The 16,082-nt window shown below is 42.4% G+C and overlaps 1 protein-coding gene across 1 annotated transcript; it reads left to right on the forward strand.

Moving 5' to 3' along the window:
* Nucleotides 1–1,926: 1,926 nt before the first annotated feature.
* Nucleotides 1,927–8,643, forward strand: LOC129848869 (gasdermin-E-like). Its single transcript, XM_055915963.1, has 6 exons — nt 1,927–2,362; nt 2,566–2,770; nt 3,779–3,953; nt 7,020–7,140; nt 7,788–7,913; nt 8,193–8,643. Exons 1-6 carry the CDS (start codon nt 2,002–2,004, stop codon nt 8,366–8,368), a joined length of 1,164 nt encoding a protein of 387 aa, XP_055771938.1. The 5' UTR covers nt 1,927–2,001; the 3' UTR covers nt 8,369–8,643.
* Nucleotides 8,644–16,082: the final 7,439 nt, after the last annotated feature.

The raw sequence follows: 16,082 nt of genomic DNA on the forward strand, positions 1-16,082 counted from the left end.
TACTTGGTCCTCCAGCACATTCTCTACTTGGACCTTCCAGCTAAGCACTTTGGCCATATGTACACTCATGTACTTGTACAAACTAAACTGTGCTATGTTGAATTACATGTAAGAACTACTCCCCAACACTGCTTCACTAACATTAGGATGACAACACTTAAACCACATTATGCTTCCCTGCAACTTGGCATATACCAAAAACATAGCAATGGATGACAGCCAATTCCCTGCTCTTAAACACAAAATATTACAGGCATGTGTCACGATCTATCACAAGGATGACGCTGGAGAGACGAAGCAGGTACGGGGAGTAACATTTAATAAATGACGGACATATAACGAGACAAGCACAGCGTCAGCAAACAGAAACTTAGACAAGAAACAATCAATGCAGCAGCAGGGAACAGAGCAAGGGAACAGACAAATATAGGGGAGGAAATTAACATGTAATAAGTGAGTCCAGGTGAGTCCATTAACGCTGATGCGAGTGACGAGGGAAGGCAGGTGTGGGTGATGGATGGCAGGAGCGTGTGATGCAGGGTAATCTGGCGCCCTCAAGCGCCAGGGGAAGGGAAGAGCGGGAGCAAACATGACAGTACCCCTCCCTCTTGGGACGCCACCCGGCGTCCCACCTGGGCAAACCGGCCGAGACATGGGCGCAGGGCAAGCCAGTTGGGGCGTGAAAGCCCGACGAACCGGCAGGAGCGTGGGAGCCTGGCGAGCCGGCTCAGGCATAGGAGCCTGACGATCCGGCTGAGGCAAAGCGCCTGTCGATCCCGCTGAAGGGGAGCCCGATGATCCAGTGGAGTGTGACGTGGGATGGGAAACCGCCGAGCCAGGAAAACCTCTCGAGCCAGCCAGGGCGTGAAAGCCTGAAGGGCTAGCTTAGGCACCCCGGTTCCATCGGCAGCGGAATCCACCAACGTCACCAACAAAACACAAGACAAACAAAAAAAAACTCCTGGACCGGCTGGGGAAGCAAAAACTGACGATCCAGCTGAGACCCGACGTGGGATGGGCGTCATTCGAGTCAACCGGGGCAAGGAAACCTCTCGAGCCTGCTAGGGCGTGGAAGCCCGACGAGCAGGCTAGGCACCCCCGGTTCCATCGGTGGTGACCCAGAGCCGATGCCACTATTCCAACCAGAACGCCAGTACTCCCCGATGCTTCGTATATGGCTGCTGCATTCTGTCACGATCTATCACAAGGATGACGCTGGAGAGACGAAGCAGGTACGGGGAGTAACATTTAATAAATGACGGACATATAACGAGACAAGCACAGCGTCAGCAAACAGAAACTTAGACAAGAAACAATCAATGCAGCAGCAGGGAACAGAGCAAGGGAACAGACAAATATAGGGGAGGAAATTAACATGTAATAAGTGAGTCCAGGTGAGTCCATTAACGCTGATGCGAGTGACGAGGGAAGGCAGGTGTGGGTGATGGATGGCAGGAGCGTGTGATGCAGGGTAATCTGGCGCCCTCAAGCGCCAGGGGAAGGGAAGAGCGGGAGCAAACATGACAGCATGTTGCTCCTTGAGTTCTGCCTGCTTCTAGTGAAGTTATTTTCTCATGAAATAAAACAGAAGTGAAGAGCAGGTTTGCAAGAGTGGAACAGGACAGTTTCCTAGTAAGGGGTTAAGTTAAAGACACTCCTCCTACTAGTATGTAATGAATTTTAGCTAATGCATTTCAGACATACTAGTATCTCCTTCTTAAGAGCATATCTCTGCAACCTGTCAGTCATAAGGACCCAGAGGAAGAATTGGTGAGAACCTAGTATTGAAGCTCTTGCAGGTTGTTGAAATAAAACAATTAGGAAAAATATACAGCATGCTTTGTATAGCCTTGAATGATATATAACCAATATTTTGGTCTAAAATTATTTCCTGTTTGTATTTCCTGTTTGCTACTCTGTTCTGATCCACTCTTTTCCCAGGGAAAGTGAACCTTTCAAAGAGATTGTGTTTGCATTATTGAGTGTCTTGCCAACTGTGAAATGTATTTAGAATGCTCGTCAGAAGATGTTGTATTGAGTGTTCATGTGTTCATCCTAGTTTTGTTTCTTAGAAGTCTTTGTCATTTGTGTCTTTGTCATCTGCTGCAGCCAGAAACACGATCAATCACCATCTCTCAGATGTTTGCCAAAGCCACAAAAGCCTTTGTGAAGGACACAGATCATGAGGGACGCCTGATCCCTGTGTCCAGTCTGAATGACACAGACAAACTGAATCTCCGATCACTCATTGTCAAGACCAGGAACAGATGCTTCTGGCAGGAACCCAAATACCAGTCCCCTGGCTTTACCCTCGGTGATGTCCTGAAGCCTGGAGAGCCTGGAAACACACCTTTAAGCCCAAGTAAGCACCAGAGCAGCCCGCTAGTGACAAATAACTATGGGTTGTTGTTGTTCTAAAATATCTGACCATTGATTTCATTATTTATCCTTCTCTTGTTTTACTGAGGAGAATAGGACAATTATAATGTCATGGATGTGGCTGTTATAGATATGTGCTATGGTATAATAGCATAGAGTCCATTCAAATGTTGAACTTTCCCTCAGCTGTCAAGGAGTCTGACTTTGTGGACTACAGTGGGACATTTGGTGACAAGAAAGAAATGAACGCAGATGGGAACGTGGAGGCAAAGTTGGCTGATTTCAACATTACCGTGGGAGGGAAATGGTCCACCAAACAGAAGCTGTCCCTTGGCAGCCTGAACAAAGAGAAGGTTGATGTGAAGGACTTACACAACTACTCAAAAAACAGGTGAGTTACCCTATACTATACGTATGTTCAGTACAGTCATCATAATACAGTCATAATACATCATAATACAGTCATAATACATCATAATACAGTCATAATGCATCACAATACAGTCATAATACAGTCACAATACAGTTCTATACAGTCATAATACATCCTAATACAGTCATAATACATCACAATACAGTCATAATTCATCATAATACATCATAATACAGTCATAATACATCATAATATAGTCATAATACATCATAATACAGTCATAATACATCATAATATATCATCATACAGTCATAATACATAATAATTCATCATAATTCATCATAATACATCATAATACAGTCATAATACATCATAATATAGTCATAATACATCATAATACAGTCATAATACATCATAATATATCATCATACAGTCATAATACATAATAATTCATCATAATTCATCATAATACATCATAATACAGTCATAATACATCATAATATAGTCATAATTCATCATAATACAGTCATAATACATCATAATATATCATCATACAGTCATAATACATCATAATACAGTCATAATACAGTCACAATACAGTCCTATACAGTCATAATACATCCTAATACAGTCATAATACATAATAATTCATCATAATACAGTCATAATACATCATAATACAGTCATAATTCATCATAATTCATCATAATACATCATACAGTTCACCTTCCCAAGGAGTCCAAGACCCAAGAGCAGCGGGCAAAACTGGTTGCAATGACATCAGGCAGGTATCTTTTGTGTAAAAAGGACATTTTCAGGTTGAGGTGCTTTCAGACAACAAAGAAGTGGAACTGTACTGGTTTAGCAACTTCCTTAAACTTGAACTACCTCCTCACTGTTTTCACTACTAGCTTAGCTTAAAGGGACAATCTGTGATTGGTACATCCATTTTTTTAACTTTTAAAGTAGCTTTCCAGTGTTTCCAGATTTCTATGAAATATGACCTAAAATGTGTCCCTCCTGCAGAGTTCTGGACATGTCCCATCCTGTGATCAAGCAGACCCGTGTGAATCCCAGAGCAGTGTTAGGCGTCTTGACGGAGAGGATTATGACGTCACTACCTTGTCCGGTCACAAACAATGTCCGGAAGCGTGGCAATGTAGGAGCCAACGTGAGCGCCTGTGTGTTCCTGAGCGGGAAGGTAGGAGGAAAGATTACCAAGTGTTCTACTGAAGTGAATTATATTTTCCTCATATTTTACTGGTAACTCAGATTTAGATAATCTCTGTTGTAAAATAGATTTTTAATCTCAATAATCTCACTTTATGATAGCTAGGCCTTCACAAATAAAGTAAATGTCAGGACCATATTGACAGATCACAGATGTCTGTTCAGTAGTGGTAATAGTCACAGACGTCCATCTGTTCAGTAGTGGTAATAGTCACAGATGTCTGTTCAGTAGTGGTAATAGTCACAGATGTCTGTTCAGTAGTGGTAATAGGCACAGATGTCTGTTCAGTAGTGGTAATAGTCACAGATGTCTGTTCAGTAGTGGTAATACTCACAGATGTCTGTTCAGTAGTGGTAATAGGCACAGATGTCTGTTCAGTAGTGGTAATACTCACAGATGTCTGTTCAGTAGTGGTAATACTCACAGATGTCTGTTCAGTAGTGGTAATAGGCACAGATGTCTGTTCAGTAGTGGTAATAGTCACAGATGTCTGTTCAGTAGTGGTAATACTCACAGATGTCTGTTCAGTAGTGGTAATAGTCACAGATGTCTGTTCAGTAGTGGTAATACTCACAGATGTCTGTTCAGTAGTGGTAATAGGCACAGATGTCTGTTCAGTAGTGGTAATAGGCACAGATGTCTGTTCAGTTGTGGTAATACTCACAGATGTCTGTTCAGTAGTGGTAATAGGCACAGATGTCTGTTCAGTAGTGGTAATACTCACAGATGTCTGTTCAGTAGTGGTAATACTCACAGATGTCGTTTCAGTAGTGGTAATAGGCACAGATGTCTGTTCAGTAGTGGTAATACTCACAGATGTCTGTTCAGTAGTGGTAATACTCACAGATGTCTGTTCAGTAGTGGTAATAGGCACAGATGTCTGTTCAGTAGTGGTAATAGTCACAGATGTCTGTTCAGTAGTGGTAATAGTCACAGATGTCTGTTCTGTAGTGGTAATACTCACAGATGTCTGTTCAGTAGTGGTAATAGTCACAGATGTCTGTTCAGTAGTGGTAATAGTCACAGATGTCTGTTCAGTAGTGGTAATAGTCACAGATGTCTGTTCAGTAGTGGTAATAGGCACAGATGTCTGTTCAGTAGTGGTAATAGGCACAGATGTCTGTTCAGTAGTGGTAATAGTCACAGATGTCTGTTCAGTAGTCGTAATAGTCACAGATGTCTGTTCAGTAGTGGTAATAGTCACAGATGTCTGTTCAGTAGTGGTAATAGTCACAGATGTCTGTTCAGTAGTGGTAATAGTCACAGATGTCTGTTCAGTAGTGGTAATAGTCACAGATGTCTGGTCAGTAGTCGTAATACTCACAGATGTCTGTTCAGTAGTGGTAATACTCACAGATGTCTGTTCAGTAGTGGTAATACTCACAGATGTCTGTTCAGTAGTGGTAATAGGCACAGATGTCTGTTCAGTAGTGGTAATAGTCACATATGTCTGTTCAGTAGTGGTAATACTCACAGATGTCTGTTCAGTAGTGGTAATACTCACAGATGTCTGTTCAGTAGTGGTAATAGGCACAGATGTCTGTTCAGTAGTGGTAATACTCACAGATGTCTGTTCAGTAGTGGTAATACTCACAGATGTCTGTTCAGTAGTGGTAATAGGCACAGATGTCTGTTCAGTAGTGGTAATACTCACAGATGTCTGTTCAGTAGTGGTAATACTCACAGATGTCTGTTCAGTAGTGGTAATAGTCACAGATGTCTGTTCAGTAGTGGTAATACTCACAGATTTCTGTTCAGTAGTGGTAATAGTCACAGATGTCTGTTCAGTAGTGGTAATACTGTCTCTTGCTCTAGTCAGAATGCTGTACCTGGGTTGTTCCACGAAAAGAGTGTCTTGATATTTTAAGAATAAATTGTGCACCAATATTGAATTTTAAAAGCATACTATATTAAATGAAGTGCCCTTTCGTTAATATAGACCACATGCGCAGCCGGCCGCGACCGGGAGGTCCGTGGGGCGACGCACAATTGGCCTAGCGTCGTCAGGGTTAGGGAGGGTTTGGCCGGTAGGGATATCCTTGTCTCATCGCGCTCCAGCGACTCCTGTGGCGGGCGGGCGCAGTGTGTGCTAACCAAGGGGGCCAGGTGCACGGTGTTTCCTCCGACACATTGGTGCGGCTGGCTTCCGGGTTGGAGGCGCGCTGTGTTAAGAAGCAGTGCGGCTTGGTTGGGTTGTGCTTCGGAGGACGCATGGCTTTCGACCTTCGTCTCTCCCGAGCCCGTACGGGAGTTGTAGCGATGAGATAAGATAGTAATTACTAACGATTGGATACCACGAAAATTGGGGCGAAAAGGGGGGTAAAAAAAAATATATATATATAGACCACATGGTGAATTCAATAAATCAGATTTTTAATATGAATAAAGACTTGTTAAAGTGCCACCATTCAGCATATTGTCCATCCATGCAGCATTCATTTACGTCCGTCCCTCATTTTAAGGTCAACCCTTTTATGTGAACTGAACTCTCAAAACTATTCCTTTTAAATATTTTTTTCAGAAGAAATATTGAACTTCTAATATTCAATTTATAGTGTAAAAGCAGGTGAGCTGGTTTGATTGTTTTTGCCAATTTTCTTGTGTTTTGTGGTGGAACACTGAGCAGGTGGACCACAACACGCCATAGATAGACATGCTACAAATGTTTTAACAATTTAAAAAAAAATTGTGAAGCTTGCATTCAATTGCCAATCCCTACAAACAGCAAGCTTACATTCCCCCTGTCACAAGGATATCCCTAGTTATGTTCAACCTTACTTACTTTTGTTGGCACTTAACAGGCCCTTACTATAGTCATAAAAGGTTACCTCTTGAGATGCATTTCTTTTTTTCAAGTTACACTTCTCAAACCGAATTGGTGGAATCCCCCAGCTCTAGTTACCACATCATTTCCTGTTCTTGACATTAGAACCACTTCCTGAAAATGCAATGGTGTAGAATAGATGACTGTCTGGGTTAGAATCTGGGTCATCTGTGTACCAAACGTCTCGGACTAATTTTAAATGTTTTCCACAGGCCTCTATGAAGCAGAGCGGCAGTACTCAGACAGATAGTGATGTGTCACTGGGTATTCCTGCAAATACTGTCATGGCCTACAGTCTGATTGAACTCTACGTCAAATGCAATGGACAGTTTGGTGAGGAAGTGTATGGTTTGTCAATGTCCCAGGTATAGCTGCATGGTAAAGTACCATGATAAAGTACACAGCCAGTGTCTATGTTCCTCAGTGTATTTAGTATAGCCACTGTATTTAGTACAGCCACTGTATTTAGTATATTCACTGTATTTAGTATAGCCACTGTATTTAGTATATCCACTGTATTTAGTATATCCATTGTATTTAGTATATCCATTGTATTTAGTATATCCACTGTATTTAGTATATCCACTGTATTTAGTATAGCCACTGTATTTAGTATAGCCATTGTATTTAGTATATCCATTGTATTTAGTATATCCACTGTATTTAGTATAGCCATTGTATTTAGTATATCCACTGTATTTAGTATAGCCACTGTATTTAGTATATCCACTGTATTTAGTATAGCAACTGTATTTAGTATATACACTGTATTTAGTATATCCACTGTATTTAGTATATCCACTGTATTTAGTATAGCCACTGTATTTAGTATATCCACTGTATTTAGTATAGCCACTGTATTTAGTATATCCACTGTATTTAGTATAGCCACTGTATTTAGTATAGCCACTGTATTTAATACAGCCACTGTATCTGTCTGTGTGTGACTGGTTATGACTGTTGTCTGCTCTTGTCCACAGAGCTGTGCCTCATCTGCAACAATGGGGGCTTTGAAATAGATAAGTCAAAGGATGGGATGGAAGTAGATGGAATTATGGACCTGGGAGGCGACTTTCATGCCAACAGCCCCCTAAATCTGAACGAAGGTAATAATGCCAGTGGAGGGTAATGTCTCCTGTCTAGTGGTCAACATGTGGTCTACTGAATGGAACGTCTGGTCAACATGTGGTCTACTGAATGGAACGTCTGGTCAACATGTAATCTACTGAATGGAACGTCTGGTCAACATGTAATGTCTATGGAATGTTCAATATTTGTCTTTGATTAGTAATTACAAAGTTCCCACACTTTTGGTATATAAAAAAAAAACATTGATCACACTTTGCCAAAGTAACATGGTCTGTCTGTTGTTTGTGTGTTTATAGAACTGGAGAAACTGAGTGGTCATTTCCAGCTGCTGTCAGTCCTGCCAGCAGCCACACGTTCCTCTCTGCTCCAGCTCCTCAAGACAACCATGGAGGATAGAGAGGCAGTCAGTGTGCTGGAGAGTGTGGTGAGTGAGACGTACAGAAACTGGGAACAAACACACACACACAACTAATTGCAGGAATGAATATATCAACCAGAATATCTGTAACATACTCTCTCTCTCTCTTTCTCTCTCTCTCTCTCTCTCTCTCTCTCTCTCTCTCTCTCTCTCTCTCTCTCTCTCTCTCTCTCTCTCTCTCTCTCTCTCTCTCTCTCTCTCTCTCTCTCTCTCTCTCTCTCTCTCGATTCAATTCAATGTTAATTTAAGGGGCTTTATTGTCATGGGAAACATACAGTACCAGTCAGAAGTTTGGAGACACCTACTCATTCAAGGGTTTTTCTTTATTTGTACTATTTTCTACATTGTATAATAATAGTGAAGACATCAAAACTATGAAATAACACATATGGAATCATGTAGTAACCAAAAAAGTGTTAAACAAATCTAAAAATATTTTATATTTGAGATTCTTCAAAGTAGCCACCCTTTGCGTTGATGACAGCTATAAACACGGTTGGCATTCTCTCAACCAGCTTCATGAAGTAGTCACCTGGAATGCATTTCAATTAACAGGTGTGCCTTGTTAAAAGTTAATTTGTGGAATTTCTTTCCTACTTAATGCGTTTGTGTCACGCCTGCTCGAGGGCGCCTGGCTCCCCAGCATTACCCACTCCTGCCACCATCATTACGCACACCTGCCTTCCCCCGTCACGCGCATCAGCGATTATTGGACTCACCTGGACTCAATCACCTCTTTCATTACCTCCCCTATATCTGTCTGCCCCCCCCCCCTCTGCTTCAGCATTGTTCTGATGCTGTTCCTGTCATGTTCCATGTCTGTTCCTTATTAAATGTTGACTCCCCGTACCTGCTTCTCTGCTCCAGCGTCGGTCCTTACAGTATGAGCCAATCAGCTGTGTTGTGACAAGGTAGGGGTGGTATACAGAAGATAGCCCTACTTGGTAAAAGACCAAGTCCATATTATGGCAAGAACAGCTCAAATAAGCATGGAGAAAATACAGTCCATCATTACTTTAAGACATGAAGGTCAGTCAATGCGTAAAATTTCGCAAAAACCATCAAGTTCTATGACAAAACTGTCTCTCATGATGACCGCCACAGGAAACAAAGACCCAGAGGATAAGTTTATTCGAGTTACCAGCCTCAGAAATGGCAGCCCAAATAAATGCTCCACAGAGTTCAAGTAAAAGAAACATCTCAACATCAACTGTTCAGAGGAGACTGTGTGAATCAGGCCTTCATCAACTGTTCAGAGGAGACTGTGTGAATCAGGCCTTCATCAACTGTTCAGAGGAGACTGTGTGAATCAGGCCTTCATCAACTGTTCAGAATGGTCGAATTGCTGCAAAGATGAACCACTGCGAAAGGACACCAATAAGAAGAAGAGACTTGCTTGGGCTAAAAAACACAAGCAATGGACATTAGACCGGTGGAAATATGTCCTTTTGTCATGGTTTCACCTGTCACCTTGAGACATTAACACCACTCAGCTGTGTCCTATCATTCATTATGAGTTTCCTGTTAAAAGAGGTGTGTTTTCTAGTTTCCTTTGCTGAAGCTTGAATTGTTTATCGTGTGCGTTTGTTTCCTGAGTGAGTTTTCGAGACTTAGTGTTTGTTGTTACTGTGATCCTTTGGATACCGTTTCTCAGTAAAGTATTTATGTTTAACCACTGATTCCTCGTCTGGTCTCTTCTACGCACCTGGATCCAACCTCATCACGTCACAACTTTGATCTGATGAGTCCAAATTTGAGATTTTTGGTTCCAACCGCCGTGTCTTTGTGAGATGCATAGTAGGTGAACGGATTATCTACGCATGTGTGGTTCCCACCGGGAAGCATGGAGGAGGAGGTGTGATGGTGTGGGGTGCTTTGCTGGAGAAACTGTCTGTGATTTATTTAGAATTCAAGGCACACTTAACCAGCATGGCTACCACAGCATTCTGCAGCGATACTCCATCCCATCTGGTTTGTGCTTAGTGGGACTATCATTTGTTTTTTTCAACAAGACAATGACGCAAAACACACCTCCAGGCGGTGTAAGGGCTATTTGACCAAGAAGGAGAGTGATAGAGTGCTGTATCAGATGACCTGGCCTCCACAATCACCAGACCTCAACCCAATTGAGATGGTTTGGGATGAATTGGACCACAGAGTGAAGGAAAAGCAGCCAGCAAGTGCTCAGCATATGTGGGAACTACTTCAAGACTGTTGAAAAAACATTCCATGTGAAGCTGGTTGAGGGAAAGCCAGAATCAAATCAAATCAAATGTATTTATAAAGCCCTTCTTACATCAGCTGATATCTCAAAGTGCTGTACAGAAACCCAGCCTAAAACCCCAACCAGCAAGCAATGCAGGTGTAGAAGCACGGTGGCTAGGAAAAACTCCCTAGAAAGGCCAAAACCTAGGAAGAAACCTAGAGAGGAACCAGGCTATGAGGGGTGGCCAGTCCTCTTCTGGCTGTCCCGGGTGTAGATCATAACAGAACAATGCCAAGATTTTCAAATGTTCATAGATGACCAGCAGGGTCAAATAATAATAAACTGGAGCAGCAGCACGGCCAGGTGGACTGTGGACAGCAAGGAGTCATCAGACCAGGTAGTCCTGAGGCATGGTCCTAGGGCTCATGTCCTCCGAGAGAGAGAGAGAGAGAGAGAGAGAGAGAGAGAGAGAGAGAGAGAGAGAGGGAAAGAAAGAAAGAAAGAATTAGAGAGAGCATACTTAAATTCACACAGGACACCGGATAAGACAGGAGAAATACTCCAGATATAACAGACTGACCCTAGCCCCCCGACACATAAACTACTGCAGCATAGATACTGGAGGCTGAGACAGGAGGGGTCAGGAGACACTGTGCCCCCATCCGACGATACCCCCGGACAGGGCCAAACAGGCAGGATATAACCCCACCCACTTTGCCAAAGCACAGCCCCCACACCACTAGAGGGATATCTCTAACCACCAATCTACCATCCTGAGACAAGGCCGAGTATAGCCCACAAAGATCTCCGCCACGGCACAACCCAAGGGGGGACGCCAACCCGGACAGGAAGATCACGTCAGTGACTTAACCCACTTAAGTGATGCACCCCGCAGAGGACAAACCATCCACAGAGACAAACGGATATCTTTCCGACAGATAAGATCTAAACCAGGCCAGAACTTGTTCATTGTAGACCAATTAGGGTTTCCAATCTCTCCAAAAGAATGTGGTGATCGATGGTATCAAAGGCAGCACTAAGGTCTAGTAGCACAGGGACAGATGCAGAGCCTCGGTCTGACGCCATTAAAAGGTAATTTACAACCTTCACAGGTGCAGTCTCAGTGCTATGATGGGGTCTAAAACCAGACTGAAGCATTTCGTATACATTGTTTGTCTTCAGGAAGGCAGTGAGTTGCTGCGCAACAGCTTTTTATTTTTTTAATTGAGAGGAATGGGAGATTCGATACAGGCCGATAGTTTTTTATATTTTCTCGGTCAAGGTTTGGCTTTTTCAAGAGAGGCTTTATTACTGCCACTTTTAGTGAGTTTGGTACACATCCGGTGGACAGAGAGACATTTATTATGTTCAACATAGGATGGCCAAGCACAGGAAGCAGCTCTTTCAGCAGTTTAGTAGGAATAGGGTCCAGTATGCAGCTTGAAGGTTTAGAGGCCATGATTATTTTCATCATTGTGTCAAGAGATATAGTACTAAAACACTTGAGTGTCTCCCTTGATCCTAGGTCCTGGCAGAGTTGTGCAGACTCAAGACAACTGAGCTTTGGAGGAATACGCAGATTTAAATAGGAGTCTGTAATTTGCTTTCTAATGATCATGATCTTTTCCTCAAAGTTCATGAATTTATTACTGCTGAAGTGAAAGCCATCCTCTCTTGGGGAATGTTGCTTTTTAGTTAGCTTTGCGACAGTATCAAAAATACATTTTGGATTGTTCTTATTTTCCTCAATTAAGTTGGAAAAATAGGATGATCGAGCAGCAGTGAGGGCTCTTCGATACTGCACGGTACTGTCTTTCCAAGCTAGTCGGAAGACTTCCAGTTTGGTGTGGCGCCATTTCCGTTCCAATTTTCTGGAAGCTTGCTTCAGAGCTCGGGTATTTTCTGTATACCAGGGAGCTAGTTTCTTATGACAAATGTTTTTTGTTTTTAGGGGTGCGACTGCATCTAGAGTATTGCGCAAGGTTAAATTGAGTTCCTCAGTTAGGTGGTTAACTGATTTTTGTACTCTGATGTCCTCGGGTAGGCGGAGGGAGTCTGGAAGAGCATCTAGGAATCTTTGGGTTGTCCGAGTATTTATAGCACGACTTTTAATGATCCTTAGTTGGGGTCTGAGCAGATTATTTGTTGCGATTGCAAACGTAATAAAATGGTGGTCCGATAGTCCATGATTATGAGGAAAAACATTAAGATCCACAACATTTATTCCACGGGACAAAACTAGGTCCAGAGTATGACTGTGGCAGTGAGTAGGTTACTTAGATATGTTGGACAAAACCAACTGAGTCGATGATGGAGTGGGTCTGTGGACTTTTCCATGTGAATATTAAAGTCACCAAAAATTTGAATATTATCTGCCATGACTACAAGGTCCAATAGGAATTTAGGGAACTCAGTGAGGAACGCTGTATTCGGGCCTGGAGGCATGTAAACAGTAGCTATAAAAAGTGATTGAGTAGGCTGCATAGATTTCATGACTAGAAGCTCAAAAGACGAAAACGTTGTTTTAATTTAATTTAATTCTATTTGCTATCATAAATGTTAGCAACACCTCCGCCTTTGCGGGATGCGCGGGGGATATGGTCACTAGTGTAACCAGGAGGAGAGGCCTCATTTAACACAGTAAATTCATCAGGCTTAAGCCATGTTTCAGTCAGGCCAATCACATCAAGATTATGATCAGTGATTAGTTCATTGACTATAACTGCCTAGGAAGTGAGGGATCTAACATTGAGTAGCCCCATTTTGAGATGTGAGGTATCTCTTTCAATTATGGCAGGAATGGAGGTCTTTATTCCAGTGAGATTGCTGAGGCGAACACCGCCATGTTTAATTTTGCCCAACCTAGGTTGAGGCACAGACACGGTCTCAATGGGGATAGCTGAGCTGACTACACTGACTGTGCTAGTGGCAGACTCCACAAAGCTGGCAGGTTGGCTAACAGCCTGCTGCCTGGCCTGCACCCTATTTCATTGTGGAGCTAGAGGAGTTAGATCCCTGTCTATGTTCGTAGATAAGATGAGAGCACCCCTCCAGCTAGGATGGAGTCCGTCACTCCTCAACAGGCCAGGCTTGGTCCTGTTTGTGGGTGAGTCCCAGAAAGAGGGACAATTATCTACAAATTCTATCTTTTGGGAGGGGCAGTAAACAGTTTTCAACCAGCAATTGAGTTGTGAGACTCTGCTGTAGAGCTCATCACTCCCCCTAACTGGGAGGGGGCCAGAGACAATTACTCGATGCCGACACATCTTTCTAGATGATTTACACGCTGAAGCTATGTTGCGCTTGGTGACCTCTGACTGTTTCATCCTAACATCATTGGTGCCAACGTGGATAACAATATCCCTATACTCTCTACACTCAGTTTTAGCCCTATACTCTCAGGAGGTTTTAACTTTAGCCAGCGCCATCTTCAGATTAGCCTTAACTTCGGTAGCCCTGCTCCCTGGTAAACAGTGTATGATTGCTGGATTCTTCGTTTTAAGTCTAATACTGCGGGTAATGGAGTCGCCAATGACTAGGGTTTTCAATTTGTCAGAGCTAATGGTGGGAGGCTTCGGCGTCTCAGACCCCGTAACGGGAGGATTAGAGACTAGAGAAGGCTCGGCCTCTGACTCCGACCCGCTGCTTAATGGGGAAAACCGGTTGAATGTTTCTGTCGGCTGAATGAGCGACACCAGTTGAGCATTCCTACAGCATTTCCCCCCAGAAGCCATGAGAAAGTTGTCCGGCTGCGGTGACTGTGCGAGGGGATTTATACTAACGTTACTATCTGTACTTACTGGTGGCACAGACGCTGTTTCTTCCTTTCCTACACTGAAATTACCCTTGCCTAACGATTGTGTCTGAAGCTGGGCTTGCAGCACAGCTATCCTCGCCGTAAGTCGATTGTTCTGCTGTATATTATGAGTACAGCGACTGCAATTAGAAGGCATCATGTTAATGTTACTACTTAGCTTCGGCTGTTGGAGGTCCTGACGAACCACGTCCAGATAAAGCGTCCGGAGTGAAAAGTTGAAAGAAAAAAACTTGAGCGAGGAAAAAAATAAATATATAAACGGTAATTAAAAAGTAAAAACCGTAAAGTTGTCAGGTAGCAAAGTAAGGTTAGCAACAAAATGCACAGCAGCACGTAAACAAGTCTATAAGAGTGTGCAAAGCTGTCATCAAGGCAAAGGGTGGCTATTTTGAAGAATCTAAAATATATTTTGATTTGTTTAACACTTTTTTGGTTACTAAGTGATTCCATATGTGTAATTTCATCGTTTTGATGTCTTTACTTCTTTTAATTCTACAATATAGAAAATAATAGAAATGAAGAAAAACCCTTGAATGAGTAGGTATGTCTTAACCTTTGACTAGTACTGTATGTTTACATTGCCAAAGCAAGTGAAATAGATAATAAACAAAAGTGAAATAAACAATAAAAACAGTAAACATTACACACAAAAGTTTCAAAAGAATAAAGACATTTCAAATGTGTTGCAACGATGTGCACATAGTTAAAGTACCAAAGCAAAAATAAATAAACATAAATATGGGTTCTATTTACAATGGTGTTTGTTCTTCACTGGTTGACCTTTTCTTGTGGCAACAGGTCACAATTCTTGCTTCTGTGATTGCACACTGTGGTATTTCACCCAATAAATATGGGAGTTTATCAAATTGGGTTTGTTTTCAAATTCTTTGTGGGTTTGTGAAATTTGAGGGAAATGTGTCTCTAATATGGTCATGCATTGGGCAGGAGGTTAGGAAGTGCAGCTCAGTTTCCACCTCATTTTGTAGCTAGTGTGCACATAGTCTGTCTTCTCTTGATATCCAGGTCTGCCTATGGCGGCCTTTCTCAATAGCAAGGCTATGCTCACTGAGTCTGTACATAGTCAAAGCTTTCTTTAATTTTGGGTCAGTCACAGTGGTCAGGTATTCTGCCACTGTGTACTCTCTGTTTAGGGCCAAATAGCATTCTAGTTTGCTCAGTTTTTTGTTAATTATTTCCAATGTGTCAAGTAATTATCTTTTTATTTTCTCATGATTTGGTTGGGTCTAATTGTGTTGCTGTCCTGGGGCTGTAAGGGCTGTCTCTCTCCTCATCCTCGGACGAGGAGAGGAGAGAAGGATCATCAGACCAAAATGCAGCATTCGGGAAGTAAGCCATCTTTTTATTATTAACGACGATGGCAACACGAAACAAAACACTTTCAAATATACAAAACAAGAAAACGACGTTGACGAAACCTGAACATAAACTTACATAACTAAACGTAAACTCACGGACAGGAAACAGACGACATCAAAATAAACGAACAGCCAAACAGTCCCGTATGGTACATACATTCAACGACACAGGAGACAATCACCCACAAACAAACAGTGAGAACACCCTACCTAAATATGACTCTTAATTAGAGGAGAACGCAAAACACCTGCCTCTAATTAAGAGCCATACCAGGCAACCAAAACCAACATAGAAACAGATAACATAGACTGCCCACCCAAAACACATGCCCTGACCTAAAACACATACAAAAACAACATAAAACAGGT

The sequence above is a fragment of the Salvelinus fontinalis genome, unplaced genomic scaffold (assembly GCF_029448725.1).
Source record: "Salvelinus fontinalis isolate EN_2023a unplaced genomic scaffold, ASM2944872v1 scaffold_1246, whole genome shotgun sequence".
Taxonomy (NCBI): Eukaryota; Metazoa; Chordata; class Actinopteri; order Salmoniformes; family Salmonidae; genus Salvelinus; species Salvelinus fontinalis.